Source organism: Macaca mulatta, chromosome 18 (genome assembly GCF_049350105.2).
Source record: "Macaca mulatta isolate MMU2019108-1 chromosome 18, T2T-MMU8v2.0, whole genome shotgun sequence".
NCBI classification, from domain to species: domain Eukaryota; kingdom Metazoa; phylum Chordata; class Mammalia; order Primates; family Cercopithecidae; genus Macaca; species Macaca mulatta.
In genome coordinates this window covers 18,744,597-18,760,062 of record NC_133423.1, presented here as the reverse complement: position 1 = coordinate 18,760,062, position 15,466 = coordinate 18,744,597, and the positions used below count along the sequence as shown (strand labels likewise).

General features: G+C 38.4%; 1 protein-coding gene across 6 annotated transcripts in view; it reads right to left on the bottom strand.

Annotated features, from left to right (window-relative positions):
- PIGN (phosphatidylinositol glycan anchor biosynthesis class N) overlaps positions 1-15,466 on the bottom strand; it is a 158,679-nt gene that overhangs the window by 110,720 nt on the left and 32,493 nt on the right. For all 6 annotated transcript variants that reach the window (XM_077975115.1, XM_077975116.1, XM_077975114.1 and 3 more), the window contains 2 exons: positions 6,907-7,013; positions 359-483 (listed from right to left, as the gene is read on the bottom strand). In XM_077975115.1, coding sequence (XP_077831241.1) covers positions 359-483; positions 6,907-7,013 — 232 coding nt within the window. The remainder of the gene's footprint in view (positions 1-358; positions 484-6,906; positions 7,014-15,466) is intronic.

Here is a 15,466-nt window from a genome sequence, read left to right as displayed (position 1 = left end):
GTGATATAAAAGTTAATACCATAGAATGCTTTTATTTTCAAGATTCACTGAAAATATTTCTAAAATATATAGATATTTTAGATCATTTTTTTCTCTGCTTCAGTAAATGAAGACTACAGAATATGTACAGGATATATTTTACTTATATTAATGTGTCATCTGGATACAGCACATATGATTTAAACCACTACATCAGAAATCTCATATAATCAAGAACTTAATATACATTACAGTAGTTATTTAAAATATTAGCTCTGTTGTTATAATTCCAAAGAAAACATTATAATAATTTAAAAGTTCAATAGAATAGATGTTTCCCCTAAAAAAATACAATTAAACATAGCGTGCATTAAATTACCTCGAGGATGGTCGATGAGCATGTCCATTTGTATCTATTCCTAATAAATGTAAGAAAAAAACTATTTTCTCTTCATTTATTTTAGAAAACAAAGACTGGTTGTTCCTGGCATGATGAAAGAAGTCCTACATATAACAAATGAGTTAAAAATATTTAGTTCATTTGTTTTATTTTAAAAATAATACTGATGAAAACATTTAAATTTATGCATAAATACAAAATTAAATTATCTCACGTTATTTAAATCTGTGACCTACCAACACAACGTCTTTGCTATCAGCTCAGACATCTATGTTTAATGAGTTAGCTGTTTGTTATAAGGCCAAAAAAAAGGTGTTAGAAAGGGGATCATAATTTCATAGAGATCTCATAATGTTGTTAATCTCACATCTAACTTAATAAAATACAGCAGATTGAAGACATATTTTGGCAAGAGCCAAAAATAAAATAGTAATAGTGTTATCAGTTTAAGAATCATTTATTATTTTTAAATATTTCAGAACTGGACCACTTCTCATTGTCCTGTGTACTACCAACCTAGTCCAATCGTAATCTCCAATTTAGAACATTGCAAATAGCCTCCTCATTACTTCCTTTGCCCCAACTAGAATGTGTTCTTCAAATCATGTAACAGAAAAGCATCAAATTCATAAAACACCACTTGGCAGGGTGAGGCTGGGAATAATTAATTAAAATAAAATTTGAAGATTATTATGCTAATTTAATGATGATAAACTAGATTCATAAACCCTTCTAAGGCAAATGATTCACCCTGTATTCATATATGCATGAACATGGGTTCAAAACTATGAAGACTACTTTTAAATTATTTTAAAATAAGTTAACAGGCTATCTAAGATACATCTTTGTTGTTCACATAAATGCCTTTAACTGTAGAAGATGTTAACTTTTAACAAGAGATGTTTAAATTTTTTTTTTTTTTTTTTTTTTGAGACGGAGTCTCGCTCTGTCGCCCAGGCTGGAGTGCAGCGGCCGGATCTCAGCTCACTTCAAGCTCCGCCTCCCGGGTTTACGCCATTCTCCCGCCTCAGCCTCCCGAGTAGCTGGGACTACAGGCGCCTGCCACCTCGCCCGGCTAGTTTTTTGTATTTTTTTTAGTAGAGACGGGGTTTCACCCTGTTAGCCAGGATGGTCTCGATCTCCTGACCTCGTGATCCGCCCGTCTCAGCCTCCCAAAGTGCTGGGATTACAGGCTTGAGCCACCGCGCCCGGCCTAATTTTTCAACAAAAGTCTGAAGTATTTAAGTATTTTTTTCAAATAATTCTTCATTACTATGTTAAAAAATACAAATGGTGCAATTAGAGAACTAGCTATTCAAAAATAGAAATAAATTAATATAATATGTAACCTGCTGTCATCTGTCTCAAAAGTATAAAATTGCCCCCTAACTTTCATATACATTCTAATTAACCCCTAAGAAAATTTAAAAACTAGATAAAAATGGTAAGTTCTTTAAGAGAAAAGAATTAAAAGTTAAGCACATAATTGAAAGCTGACAAAAACAAAAAAACTGAGCAAATGACTTGAATTATATCTATAATTTGTTCTATGGCTGGTACAATATATTCAGCTACGTAATCCTTTCTTGGAATTAGATGTGCCTTTGTGGTTTTTGCCAATAAGATTTAAGTCAAATATTTCAGTCTTAAAGCTATGTGGATCTAAGGCTCTTTGAAATAAATATAATTCAGTAGGAAAGAAGGTCCTTTTTTCTTCTTCATATTGTTGACCTAAAACACTAACATAAGGGCAGGAACTCCAAGGGTATCTTGAGTCATGACATAACCTTGAAGATAAAACTTACGTTCTGAGGTTAGAGGAAAACTTCAGGAGACTGAGTGTCAATGACACTGCGGAGCCAATATAGCACCCTGGACTGCATCAATGCTCAGTTGCCTACTGTTGGCATTATCTTTACTTAAGATAGAAGTAAACTTTTATTTTCTTCCCTATTACACAGGTATGGTCTAATCTAAGTTAGTATACTTATTTGTGTACCAAACAATTCCCTGATAGGGGAATTGTTGTTGTTGTTGTTGTTGTTGTTGTTGTTGTTGTTTTGTTGTTGTTGTTTGAGACAGAGTCTCTATTGCCCAGCCCAGGCTGGAGTGCAGCGGCACAGTCTTGGCTCACTGCAACCTCTACCCTCCTGGGTTCAAGCGATTCTTGTGCCTCAGCCTCCTGAGTAGCTGGGATTACAGGCATGCACCACCATGCTCGGCTAATTTTTTTGCATTTTTAGTAGAGACAGGGTATCACCATGTTGGCTAGGCTGGTCTCAAACTCCTGGCCTCAAGTGATCCATCCACCTTGGCCTCCCGAAGTGCTGGGATTACAGGCGTGAGCCACTCCGCCCAGCCTCGGATAGGGGTTTAAAATTAACAGTGTGAAAAAGTCAGTATCTCTGCCAACAAGATGTATATTGAAGGGGAATATGTCAATGTATGAACAGTTATAGTATAACCCAATAAAGTATTAAGGGAATATAGAGGAGGGTTATCTAAGTCAAAGTGGAAATAGGGTAAAGCAAAGAGAAGTCACAGAAGACCTAATAAAGAAGATGATGCACGACCTGAGATTTTTAAAGTGAATAGATTCAACCCAGGTGAACCTTTGAGGCCATTATACTTAGTGAAGTAAGCCAATCACAAAAAGACATAGACTGTATGATACCACTTATGATATAAGGTGCCTAGAGTAGTCAAATGCATAGAAATAGAAAGTAGAATGGTGGTTGCCAGGGGTTGGGGGAGGGGGAAATGAATAATTGTTTGTTTGTTTGTTTGTTTGTTTGTTTGTTTTGAGATGGAGTCTCACTCTGTCGCCAGGCTGGAGTGCAGTGGCACGATCTCAGCTCACTGCAACCTCCGCCTCCCGGGTTCAAGCGATTCTCCTGCCTCAGCCTCCTGAGTAGCTGGGACTACAGGCATGTGCCACCACGCCCAGCTAATTTTTGTATTTTTAGTAGAGACGGGGTTTTACCATGTTGGCCAGGATGGTCTCAATCTCTTGACCTCGTGATCCACCCACCTCGGCCTCCCAAAGTGCTGGGATTACAGGCATGAGCCACTGCGCCCGGCCAGAGTTATTGTTTAATGGTTACAGAGTTTGTTTTGCAAGATGAAATATTCTAGAGATTAGTTGCACAACAACATGAATATACTTAACATTACTAAATTACAGATGCTCCTCACTTACAATGGGGTTATATCCCAATAAACCCAGCCTAAAGTGAAACTACTGTAAGTCAAAAATGCATGTAATATACCTGTTACAGGTAGTTAGACAGGCATGAGTGGGGCAAGAGAGGGGTCTTCCCTAACCTACCAGGAATGTCAGGTGATGATTCAGCAATTATCACACTGCCTCTCTAAAAGTAGTAGATTGGCAGCTGGCACCAGGGAGAGGCCATTTCCTGATGGTCCACACTTGCTGCACTAAAGTGTTAACTGAATGCAAGCACCAGAGAGATGCATTCCTGGGCATGTGAATTAAGAGACCAAATGGTGTAGTATGCCCGTCAGGGGGCACTCCACCAGAAAAGGAAAGAAAGCCTCGGATGGGTGTGTGTACAACTTTCTAAACACACTGCATGCTCACCTTCCAACATTAAGGAGGGCACTGCGCATGCGGGCTCCCCACCCTACGGGAAGAATCATGGAAAAGGGCCAGCCTATAAAGTCCTAGGATCAAGATTAAACACTGCTCTTGACCTCGGTGCTCACTTCTAGGCATACTTTCCATTCTTTCCTGTTCTAAAGCTTTTGTAAATAAAATTCCACTCCTGCCTTGGTCTCTTCTTCTGCCTTATAGTCCTAGTCAAAGTTTTTCTTCTGGGGAGGTAAGAATTGAGGTTGCTGCAGATCCTTACAGATTTGTTGCCAGTAATTCAGATACCTTCTGCCAGTAACATACCTAACCTACCAAACATCATAGCTTAGTCTGGCCTACTGTCCACGAAGAGTCAAACTCTATAAAATATTTGAAGAGATTTATTCTGAGCCAAATATGAGTGACCATGGCCCATGACACAGCACTCAGGAGATCCTGAGAATATGTGCTCAAGGTGGTTGGGGTGCAGCTTGGTTTTATACATTTTGGGGAGACATGAGACTTCAACCAAATATATTTAAGAAATACATTGGTTTGGTTCAGAAAGGTGGGACAACTCAAAGTGGGGATTGGGGGAAAATTTAAAAATTTTCTGGTTGGCAATTGGTTGAGTTTCTCTAAAGACTTGGGATCAAAACAAAGGAATGTCTGGGTTAAGATAAGAGATTGTGGAATCCGAAGTTCTTATTTGCAGAGGGACCCTTCAGATAGTAGGTTTCAGAGAATAGGTTGTAAAATGTGTCTTATTAGACTTTAAGGTCTGTGTTGAGGTTAATGCCAGAGAGGTATAATGAGGCATGTCCGACACCCACCTCCCCTCATGACCTGAATCAGCCTCTCAGGTTACATTTTAAAAGTTTTTAAAAGCGCCCTGGCTGAGAAAGTTCATTGAGATGCTTGGTGGGGTGGTGCTTAGAATTTTATTTTTGGTTTACACTACCTTCAACATGCTCAAAACATTTACATTAGCCTAAGGTTGGGCAAAATCATCTAACATAAAGCCCCTTTTTTAATAAAGTGTTGATAATGTGAGATAAGTGAGATAATAATTACTATTTCATGTAATTTTTGAATACTATACTGAAAGTAAAAAACAAAATGGTTGTATGGGTACTCAATGTATGGTTTATACTAAATATGTATGGCTTTTGCACTGGTGGAAAGTCAAAAGAATCAAAAGTTAAACCACTGTTAAGCTGGGGACTGTCTGCAAACACTTAAAATGCTTAAGATAGTAAATTCTGTATTTTGCATATGTATTTTTTTTACCACAATTACAAAAAACAGGTGAGCAGAAAACTGCATGGATCTGGAAACTGTTTGGCTTGAATTAAGTATGAGTCTCTAGCCAGGATATGAAGTTCAAAAGTAAAACCCTTAACTTACTCTCTAGCCTCTTCTGAGACCTGGCTCCCAGGCAGTCCTCCTGCCACACTAACCTCTCTTCTTTCACTTCCTCAAATCTATTATGCTGACTCTTGACCAAGATTTACATAATGCTGCTGGCCTGAAATACCTTTCCATACCAATCCATCCCTACCCATTTGTCTCCTATACCTGTTCTGAGATTATCTCAAACCTCTTAGCCTTCCCCTAACTACCCAGTCCAGATTAGAATTTTCTGAAGATACATTCTTGGTCTGTATTTTTCCTTCACATCACTTACCAATGCTGATGACTTCATATTTTCATTATAACTTGATTAATATATATCTACCATATTTTATGAAGAAATCATGTGCAAATCTTTTTTTCTGTTCACTACCATGTCAAGACTAGTAGTGTTGAAATAAAGAAAGGAAGAAAGACATGAAAATCAGGCCAGCTACCAGCTAAGTATGTACATTCGCAAGGAATCAATTCCTAGCTACACATACAAAATTAGAAGCCAAAGGCTTTCATGCAGATATTAATATTAGTACATTATGTTAAGAAGTGATGATTAGCAAAATAATTTGTTAATCATTTTCTTAAAGAGATTTTATTTAAGGTGAAAGTTTTCCCTGTTGACAAAAGTATATATTAAAAGTAAAAAGAAAATTTCAAGGGAAAAGATCCTTGGAAAAAAATAGGGTTTAGCCATGAATTTTAAAGCACTCAATTTCTGCTAAGCAAATACAAAGAAAAAGGCAGATATATACTGAGGAGTACATTTACAAACAAAAATGGCTATATCATGGAGAAGTCCACAAAGTCAGTTCAAAAGACACTATTAGAAAAAAGAAGTGTCAATCAAAGCCTCTTATAATGGATGCATTATGAGTTGTTATTTGGAGATGAGGAATAATGCACTGGTAAAAGAAGAGAGACAATGTCCACAATTGAGATTTTCACACAATTTTTGAGAATATAAATTATATTGTATTCCTCATGAAACTATGATAATTGTCACTATAAAATGTTCAAAAAACTCTAGTACTTAAAGAAACCATAGATTTTTATTATGATCAATTTGCTAATTTGTTTTTGCCTGTATAATCTGCTTATCTAATTTTTCTTTAAAGTATAATTTTTTAAAAAAATCATACACTTTGTTATTATAAATGTATTATATTTGAACAGCATTTTCCCAAAGGCTTTCATATATCTCACATGGTCCATTACTACAAGAGACTGATTCCAAGGTCAATGAAAGATCAAAATTTACCCAGGATGAATCACAAACTAGAAATGAAAAACAGGTTTCCTAAATCCTAATCTAGGGCTCATTTTACTAATAGAAACAAAGAAGTTTAAAACTTCTCTTGTTTATTTAGGATGTGTAATTTTTTATAATTAAATCTTAGAATTCAGAACAGTATGCTACAATATAAAACTTTTAAAGCTCATGCAAACAGAAAAAACTTGAAATACAGTCTCCAATACTTCAGATAAAAATATGCTTTTTGTATATTAACCACTCAATAGCACAAACCTTAACATTATCAAAAACCCACGTATCCAGTTTTGTTGCATCTTGAGCACCAAAATCCTCTCTTTTAGCATCATAACTGTATGTATAAACGTGGTCTCCACTAGCACCTGAAAAGGAAATTTGGAAAAAATAATTTTTTTACAAAATCTTTTAAACTATCATAAAATATGAGATAGTCATTCACAGATTTTTGTGAGTAACCAGAATTTTCACAAAGCATTGTTCATTATGATGGGGAAGAGAAAAATGGGAGGAATAATTAACATTTATGTATATTATGTCCTATGGACCATGCTACATACTTTAACGTATTCTATTGCTTTTTGTCCTCAAAAATAACATATTTTAATTTCACAGATTCACTGTATGTTAATTAACACACCAAAATCACAACTCTAATAAGCAATATAACAAAAATAAGCACAACAGTTGTCTCCCTTTAAGGATTAAACCATTCAAAACATGTGTGCCCCTTAGAATGCTACAGTCTAAAATAGATGAGGATGTGTGGTGTACAAACCTTCTTAACATAAGAAGAAAATTCAAATATTTCACTTCTCTTATTCATAAACTATGCATATTTTTCTCAACTTATAAGAGAATAAATATTGCTTATTGCCAAAGAGTTTGAAGGGGTCAACAGATATAATAATCTCATACATTTGCAAGACTGTATTAAGAATCTAATCAGTTTAGTGAATTTCTGAGTTTAATAGGCTCTTGCAGGTAATAAGAAAGAGATATGACTAGCGTGATGGCTCACACCTGTAATTCCTGTATCTTGGGAGGCCGAGGCAGGTGGATCACCTGAGGTCGGGAGTTCAAAACCAGCCTGGCCAACATGATGAAACCCCATCTCTATTAAAAATAGATGTGGTGTGTGGTGTATGTGTGCCTGTAATCCCAGCTACTCAGGGGGCTGAGGCAGGAGAATCACTTGAACCGAGGAGGCGGAGGTTACAGTGAACTGAGATTGTTCCACTGTGCTCCAGCCTCAGCAACAAGGGCAAAACTCCGTCTCAAAAAACGAAAAACAAAAACAAAAACAAAAACAAAGAGATACAATAAACTAATACAATCTTTATAGCACCAGTTCAGCTCTAATGACTCTATTCCACAGCTCAGCCATTCTACTTCCCACATCCCAAATAAAAAGGTCTGACTGGGTTTGTTGTTTACCATAAGATATGGAACATTCCTATTAGACTATCTCTAGTTCAATTATTGGTCCTGTCTCATCCATTGTAGCCAGAAACAAGAATGTTAGTTTGATAAGCCATAGCAACTTAATCTACCCTTACCACCACCAACTCCCAAAAAAAACTAAACTGCTTTCCAAAGAAGGCAATATATAAATGGCAAACAGTTTGGGGCTCTTTGGTCCACCCAGTATAATAATGTTCTATGACTATCATCTGTAAAATTCTCAATATATATTTTGCTTCCTGGACACGTAATAATCTTCAATAGTTCCCATTATTTTAATTACACTCATGACTAAGTATGTTACAAATCCTTTCTGATAAGTGAAATGATCAATCATTCTGTTTCCACTTAAAAGCATTTAATGACATGAAATTCATCCAACTGATTTTAGAAAATAATATAAATGAATTTTCTAATTAAGAGATATCCCAATGTTTGCAGAATCATGCATATAAACAACAAATCTAAATGCTATATTCAATATATTAAATATCAATTTAAATAAATTATATGTTAAATGCCATCTATATTAAATGCCAAAATATATGGCATATTCAATATATTAAAATAGGAATTATAACTATACATTTTAACACTTAAATCTTTTGTTTTTTTTTTTTTTTTGAGACACAGTGTTGCTCTGTTGCCAGTGCAGTGGCATAATCATGGCTCACTGCAGCCTCAACATCCCAGGCTCTCAAGTGCTCTTCCCACCTCAGGCACCTGAGTAGTTGGGACTACAGGCACATGCCACCACACTCAGCCAATTTTTTGTTTGTTGTAGAGATGTGGGTCTCACCTTGTTGCCCAGACTGGTCTCCAACTTCTGGAGCTCAAGTGATCCACCTGCCTCAGCCTCCCAAAGTGCTGAGATTACAGGTGTGAGCCACTGTGCCCAGCCAATGTTTAAATCTTCATATGAATATCCACTAACTATATAGGGGATTAGGGGCGGAGCAAGATGGCCGAATAGGAGCAGCTCCAGTCTCCAACTCCCAGCGCCAGCGACACAGAAGACCGGTGATTTCTGCATTTTCAACTGAGGTACTGGGTTCATCTCACTGGGGAGTGCCGGACGATCGGAGCTGGTCAGCTGCTGCAGCCCGACCAGCGAGAGCTGAAGCAGGGCGAGGCATTGCCTCACCTGGGAAGCGCAAGGGGGAAGGGAGTCCCTTTTCCTAGCCAGGGGAACTGAGACACACAACACCTGGAAAATCGGGTAACTCCCACCCCAATACTGCGCTTTAGGAAACAGGCACACCAGGAGATCATATCCCACACCTGGCCGGGAGGGTCCCACACCCACGGAGCCTCCCTCGTTGCTAGCGCAGCAGTCTGTGATCTACCGGCAAGGCAGCAGCGAGGCTGGGGGAGGGGCGCCCGCCATTGCTGAGGCTTAAGTAGGTAAACAAAGCTGCTGGGAAGCTCGAACTGGGTGGAGCTCACAGCAGCTCAAGGAAACCTGCCTGTCTCTGTAGACTCCACCTCTGGGGACAGGGCACAGTAAAATAAGACACACAGACACCTCTGCACAGACGCAAACGACTCTGTCTGACAGCTTTGAAGAGAGCAGTGGATCTCCCAACACGGAGGTTGAGATCTGAGAAGGGACAGACTCCCTGCTCAAGCGGGTCCCTGACCCCTGAGTAGCCTAACTGGGAGACATCCCCCACTAGGGGCAGTCTGACACCCCACACCTCACAGGGAGGAGTACACCCCTGAGAGGAAGCTTCCAAAGCAAGAATCAGACAGGTACACTCGCTGTTCAGAAATATTCTATCTTCTGCAGCCTCTGCTGCTGATACCCAGGCAAACAGGGTCTGGAGTGGACCTCAAGCAATCTCCAACAGACCTACAGCTGAGGGTCCTGACTGTTAGAAGGAAAACTGTCAAACAGGAAGGACACCTACACCAAAACCCCATCAGTACATCACCATCATCAAAGACCAGAGGCAGATAAAACCACAAAGATGGGGAAAAAGCAGGGCAGAAAAGCTGGAAATTCAAAAAATAAGAGCGCATCTCCCCCGGCAAAGGAGCGCAGCTCATCGCCAGCAACGGATCAAAGCTGGACGGAGAATGACTTTGACGAGATGAGAGAAGAAGGCTTCAGTCCATCAAATTTCTCAGAGCTAAAGGAGGAATTACGTACCCAGCGCAAAGAAACTAAAAATCTTGAAAAAAAAGTGGAAGAATTGATGGCTAGAGTAATTAATGCAGAGAAGGTCCTAAACGAAATGAAAGAGATGAAAACCATGACACGAGAAATACGTGACAAATGCACAAGCTTCAGTAACCGACTCGATCAACTGGAAGAAAGAGTATCAGCGATTGAGGATCAAATGAATGAAATGAAGCGAGAAGAGAAACCAAAAGAAAAAAGAAGAAAAAGAAACGAACAAAGCCTGCAAGAAGTATGGGATTATGTAAAAAGACCAAATCTACGTCTGATTGGGGTGCCTGAAAGTGAGGGGGAAAATGGAACCAAGTTGGAAAACACTCTTCAGGATATCATCCAGGAGAACTTCCCCAACCTAGTAGGGCAGGCCAACATTCAAATCCAGGAAATACAGAGAACGCCACAAAGATACTCCTCGAGAAGAGCAACTCCAAGACACATAATTGCCAGATTCACCAAAGTTGAAATGAAGGAAAAAATCTTAAGGGCAGCCAGAGAGAAAGGTCGGGTTACCCACAAAGGGAAGCCCATCAGACTAACAGCAGATCTCTCAGCAGAAACTCTACAAGCCAGAAGAGAGTGGGGGCCAATATTCAACATTCTTAAAGAAAAGAATTTTAAACCCAGAATTTCATATCCAGCCAAACTAAGTTTCATAAGTGAAGGAGAAATAAAATCCTTTACAGATAAGCAAATGCTTAGAGATTTTGTCACCACTAGGCCTGCCTTACAAGAGATCCTGAAGGAAGCACTAAACATGGAAAGGAACAACCGGTACCAGCCATTGCAAAAACATGCCAAAATGTAAAGACCATTGAGGCTAGGAAGAAACTGCATCAACTAATGAGCAAAATAACCAGTTAATATCATAATGGCAGGATCAAGTTCACACATAACAATATTAACCTTAAATGTAAATGGACTAAATGCTCCAATTAAAAGACACAGACTGGCAAACTGGATAAAGAGTCAAGACCCATCAGTCTGCTGTATTCAGGAGACCCATCTCACACGCAGAGACATACATAGGCTCAAAATAAAGGGATGGAGGAAGATTTACCAAGCAAATGGAGAACAAAAAAAAGCAGGGGTTGCAATACTAGTCTCTGATAAAACAGACTTTAAACCATCAAAGATCAAAAGAGACAAAGAAGGCCATTACATAATGGTAAAGGGATCAATTCAACAGGAAGAGCTAACTATCCTAAATATATATGCACCCAATACAGGAGCACCCAGATTCATAAAGCAAGTCCTTAGAGACTTACAAAGAGACTTAGACTCCCATACAATAATAATGGGAGACTTCAACACTCCACTGTCAACATTAGACAGATCAACGAGACAGAAAGTTAACAAGGATATCCAGGAATTGAACTCATCTCTGCAGCAAGCAGACCTAATAGACATCTATAGAACTCTCCACCCCAAATCGACAGAATATACATTCTTCTCAGCACCACATCATACTTACTCCAAAATTGACCACGTAATTGGAAGTAAAGCACTCCTCAGCAAATGTACAAGAACAGAAATTATAACAAACTGTCTCTCAGACCACAGTGCAATCAAACTAGAACTCAGGACTAAGAAACTCAATCAAAACCGCTCAACTACATGGAAACTGAACAACCTGCTCCTGAATGACTACTGGGTACATAACGAAATGAAGGCAGAAATAAAGATGTTCTTTGAAACCAATGAGAACAAAGATACAACATACCAGAATCTCTGGGACACATTTAAAGCAGTGTGTAGAGGGAAATTTATAGCACTAAATGCCCACAAGAGAAAGCAGGAAAGATCTAAAATTGACACTCTAACATCGCAATTAAAAGAACTAGAGAAGCAAGAGCAAACACATTCGAAAGCTAGCAGAAGGCAAGAAATAACTAAGATCAGAGCAGAACTGAAGGAGATAGAAACACAAAAAACCCTCCAAAAAATCAATGAATCCAGGAGTTGGTTTTTTGAAAAGATCAACAAAATTGACAGACCACTAGCCAGACTAATAAAGAAGAAAAGAGAGAAGAATCAAATCGACGCAATTAAAAATGATCAAGGGGATATCACCACCGACCCCACAGAAATACAAACTACCATCAGAGAATACTATAAACACCTCTACGCAAATAAACTGGAAAATCTAGAAGAAATGGATAATTTCCTGGACACTTACACTCTTCCAAGACTAAACCAGGAAGAAGTTGAATCCCTGAATAGACCAATAGCAGGCTCTGAAATTGAGGCAACAATTAATAGCCTACCAACCAAAAAAAGTCCAGGACCAGATGGATTCACAGCTGAATTCTACCAGAGATACAAAGAGGAGTTGGTACCATTCCTTCTGAAACTATTCCAATCAATAGAAAAAGAGGGAATCCTCCCTAACTCATTTTATGAGGCCAACATCATCCTGATACCAAAGCCTGGCAGAGACACAACAAAAAAAGAGAATTTTAGACCAATATCCCTGATGAACATCGATGCAAAAATCCTCAATAAAATACTGGCAAACCGGATTCAGCAACACATCAAAAAGCTTATCCACCATGATCAAGTGGGCTTCATCCCTGGGATGCAAGGCTGGTTCAACATTCGCAAATCAATAAACATAATCCAGCATATAAACAGAACCAAAGACAAGAACCACATGATTATCTCAATTGATGCAGAAAAGGCTTTTGACAAAATTCAACAGCCCTTCATGCTAAAAACGCTCAATAAATTCGGTATTGATGGAACGTACCTCAAAATAATAAGAGCTATTTATGACAAACCCACAGCCAATATCATACTGAATGGGCAAAAACTGGAAAAATTCCCTTTGAAAACTGGCACAAGACAGGGATGCCCTCTCTCACCACTCCTATTCAACATAGTGTTGGAAGTTCTGGCTAGGGCAATCAGGCAAGAGAAAGAAATCAAGGGTATTCAGTTAGGAAAAGAAGAAGTCAAATTGTCCCTGTTTGCAGATGACATGATTGTATATTTAGAAAACCCCATTGTCTCAGCCCAAAATCTCCTTAAGCTGATAAGCAACTTCAGCAAAGTCTCAGGATACAAAATTAATGTGCAAAAATCACAAGCATTCTTATACACCAGTAACAGACAAACAGAGAGCCAAATCAGGAATGAACTTCCATTCACAATTGCTTCAAAGAGAATCAAATACCTAGGAATCCAACTTACAAGGGATGTAAAGGACCTCTTCAAGGAGAACTACAAACCACTGCTCAGTGAAATCAAAGAGGACACAAACAAATGGAAGAACATACCATGCTCATGGATAGGAAGAATCAATATTGTGAAAATGGCCATACTGCCCAAGGTAATTTATAGATTCAATGCCATCCCCATCAAGCTACCAATGAGTTTCTTCACAGAATTGGAAAAAACTGCTTTAAAGTTCATATGGAACCAAAAAAGAGCCCGCATCTCCAAGACAATCCTAAGCCAAAAGAACAAAGCTGGAGGCATCACGCTACCTGACTTCAAACTATACTACAAGGCTACAGTAACCAAAACAGCATGGTACTGGTACCAAAACAGAGATATAGACCAATGGAACAGAACAGAGTCCTCAGAAATAATACCACACATCTACAGCCATTTGATATTTGACAAACCTGAGAGAAACAAGAAATGGGGAAAGGATTCCCTATTTAATAAATGGTGCTGGGAAAATTGGCTAGCCATAAGTAGAAAGCTGAAACTGGATCCTTTCCTTACTCCTTATACGAAAATTAATTCAAGATGGATTAGAGACTTAAATGTTAGACCTAATACCATAAAAATCCTAGAGGAAAACCTAGGTAGTACCATTCAGGACATAGGCATGGGCAAAGATTTCATGTCTAAAACACCAAAAGCAACGGCAGCAAAAGCCAAAATTGACAAATGGGATCTCATTAAACTAAAGAGCTTCTGCACAGCAAAAGACACTACCATCAGAGTGAACAGGCAACCTACAGAATGGGAGAAAATTTTTGCAATCTACTCATCTGACAAAGGGCTTATATCCAGAACCTACAAAGAACTCAAACAAATTTACAAGAAAAAAACAAACAACCCCATCAAAAAGTGGGCAAAGGACATGAACAGACATTTCTCAAAAGAAGACATTCATACAGCCAACAGACACATGAAAAAATGCTCATCATCACTGGCCATCAGAGAAATGCAAATCAAAACCACAATGAGATACCATCTCACACCAGTTAGAATGGCAATCATTAAAAAGTCCGGAAACAACAGGTGCTGGAGAGGATGTGGAGAAATAGGAACACTTTTACACTGTTGGTGGGATTGTAAACTAGTTCAACCATTATGGAAAACAGTATGGCGATTCCTCAAGGATCTAGAACTAGATGTACCATATGACCCAGCCATCCCATTACTGGGTATATACCCAAAGGATTATAAATTATGCTGCTATAAAGACACATGCACACGTATGTTTATTGCAGCACTATTCACAATAGCAAAGACTTGGAATCAACCCAAATGTCCATCAGTGACAGATTGGATTAAGAAAATGTGGCACATATACACCATGGAATACTATGCAGCCATAAAAAAGGATGAGTTTGAGTCCTTTGTAGGGACTTGGATGCAGCTGGAATCCATCATTCTTAGCAAACTATCACAAGAACAGAAAACCAAACACCGCATGTTCTCACTCATAGGTGGGAACTGAACAATGAGATCACTCGGACTCAGGAAGGGGAACATCACACACCGGGGCCTATCATGGGGAGGGGGGAGGGGGGAGGGATTGCATTGGGAGTTATACCTGATGTAAATGACGAGTTGATGGGTGCAGCACAGCAACATGGCACAAGTATACATATGTAACAAACCTGCACGTTATGCACATGTACCCTACAACTTAAAGTATAATAATAATAAATAAATTAAAAAAAAAAAAAAAAAAAAAAATGAATATCCACTAACTTTTAAAATGATTTGCCAAAGTATAATGAACCACACCTCAACATCACCATTTATAATGAAGTTATGTGAAAAGTGCTATGCTAAATATTTCACATGAATTACATAATTTAATTCTAAAAATAAACCCATGAGACGGAAACTAATATTATCACATTTTATAAAAAGGAAATTGAAGCTCAGAGAGATTATATAAATTGCTCAAGATTATATAGCTGTTAA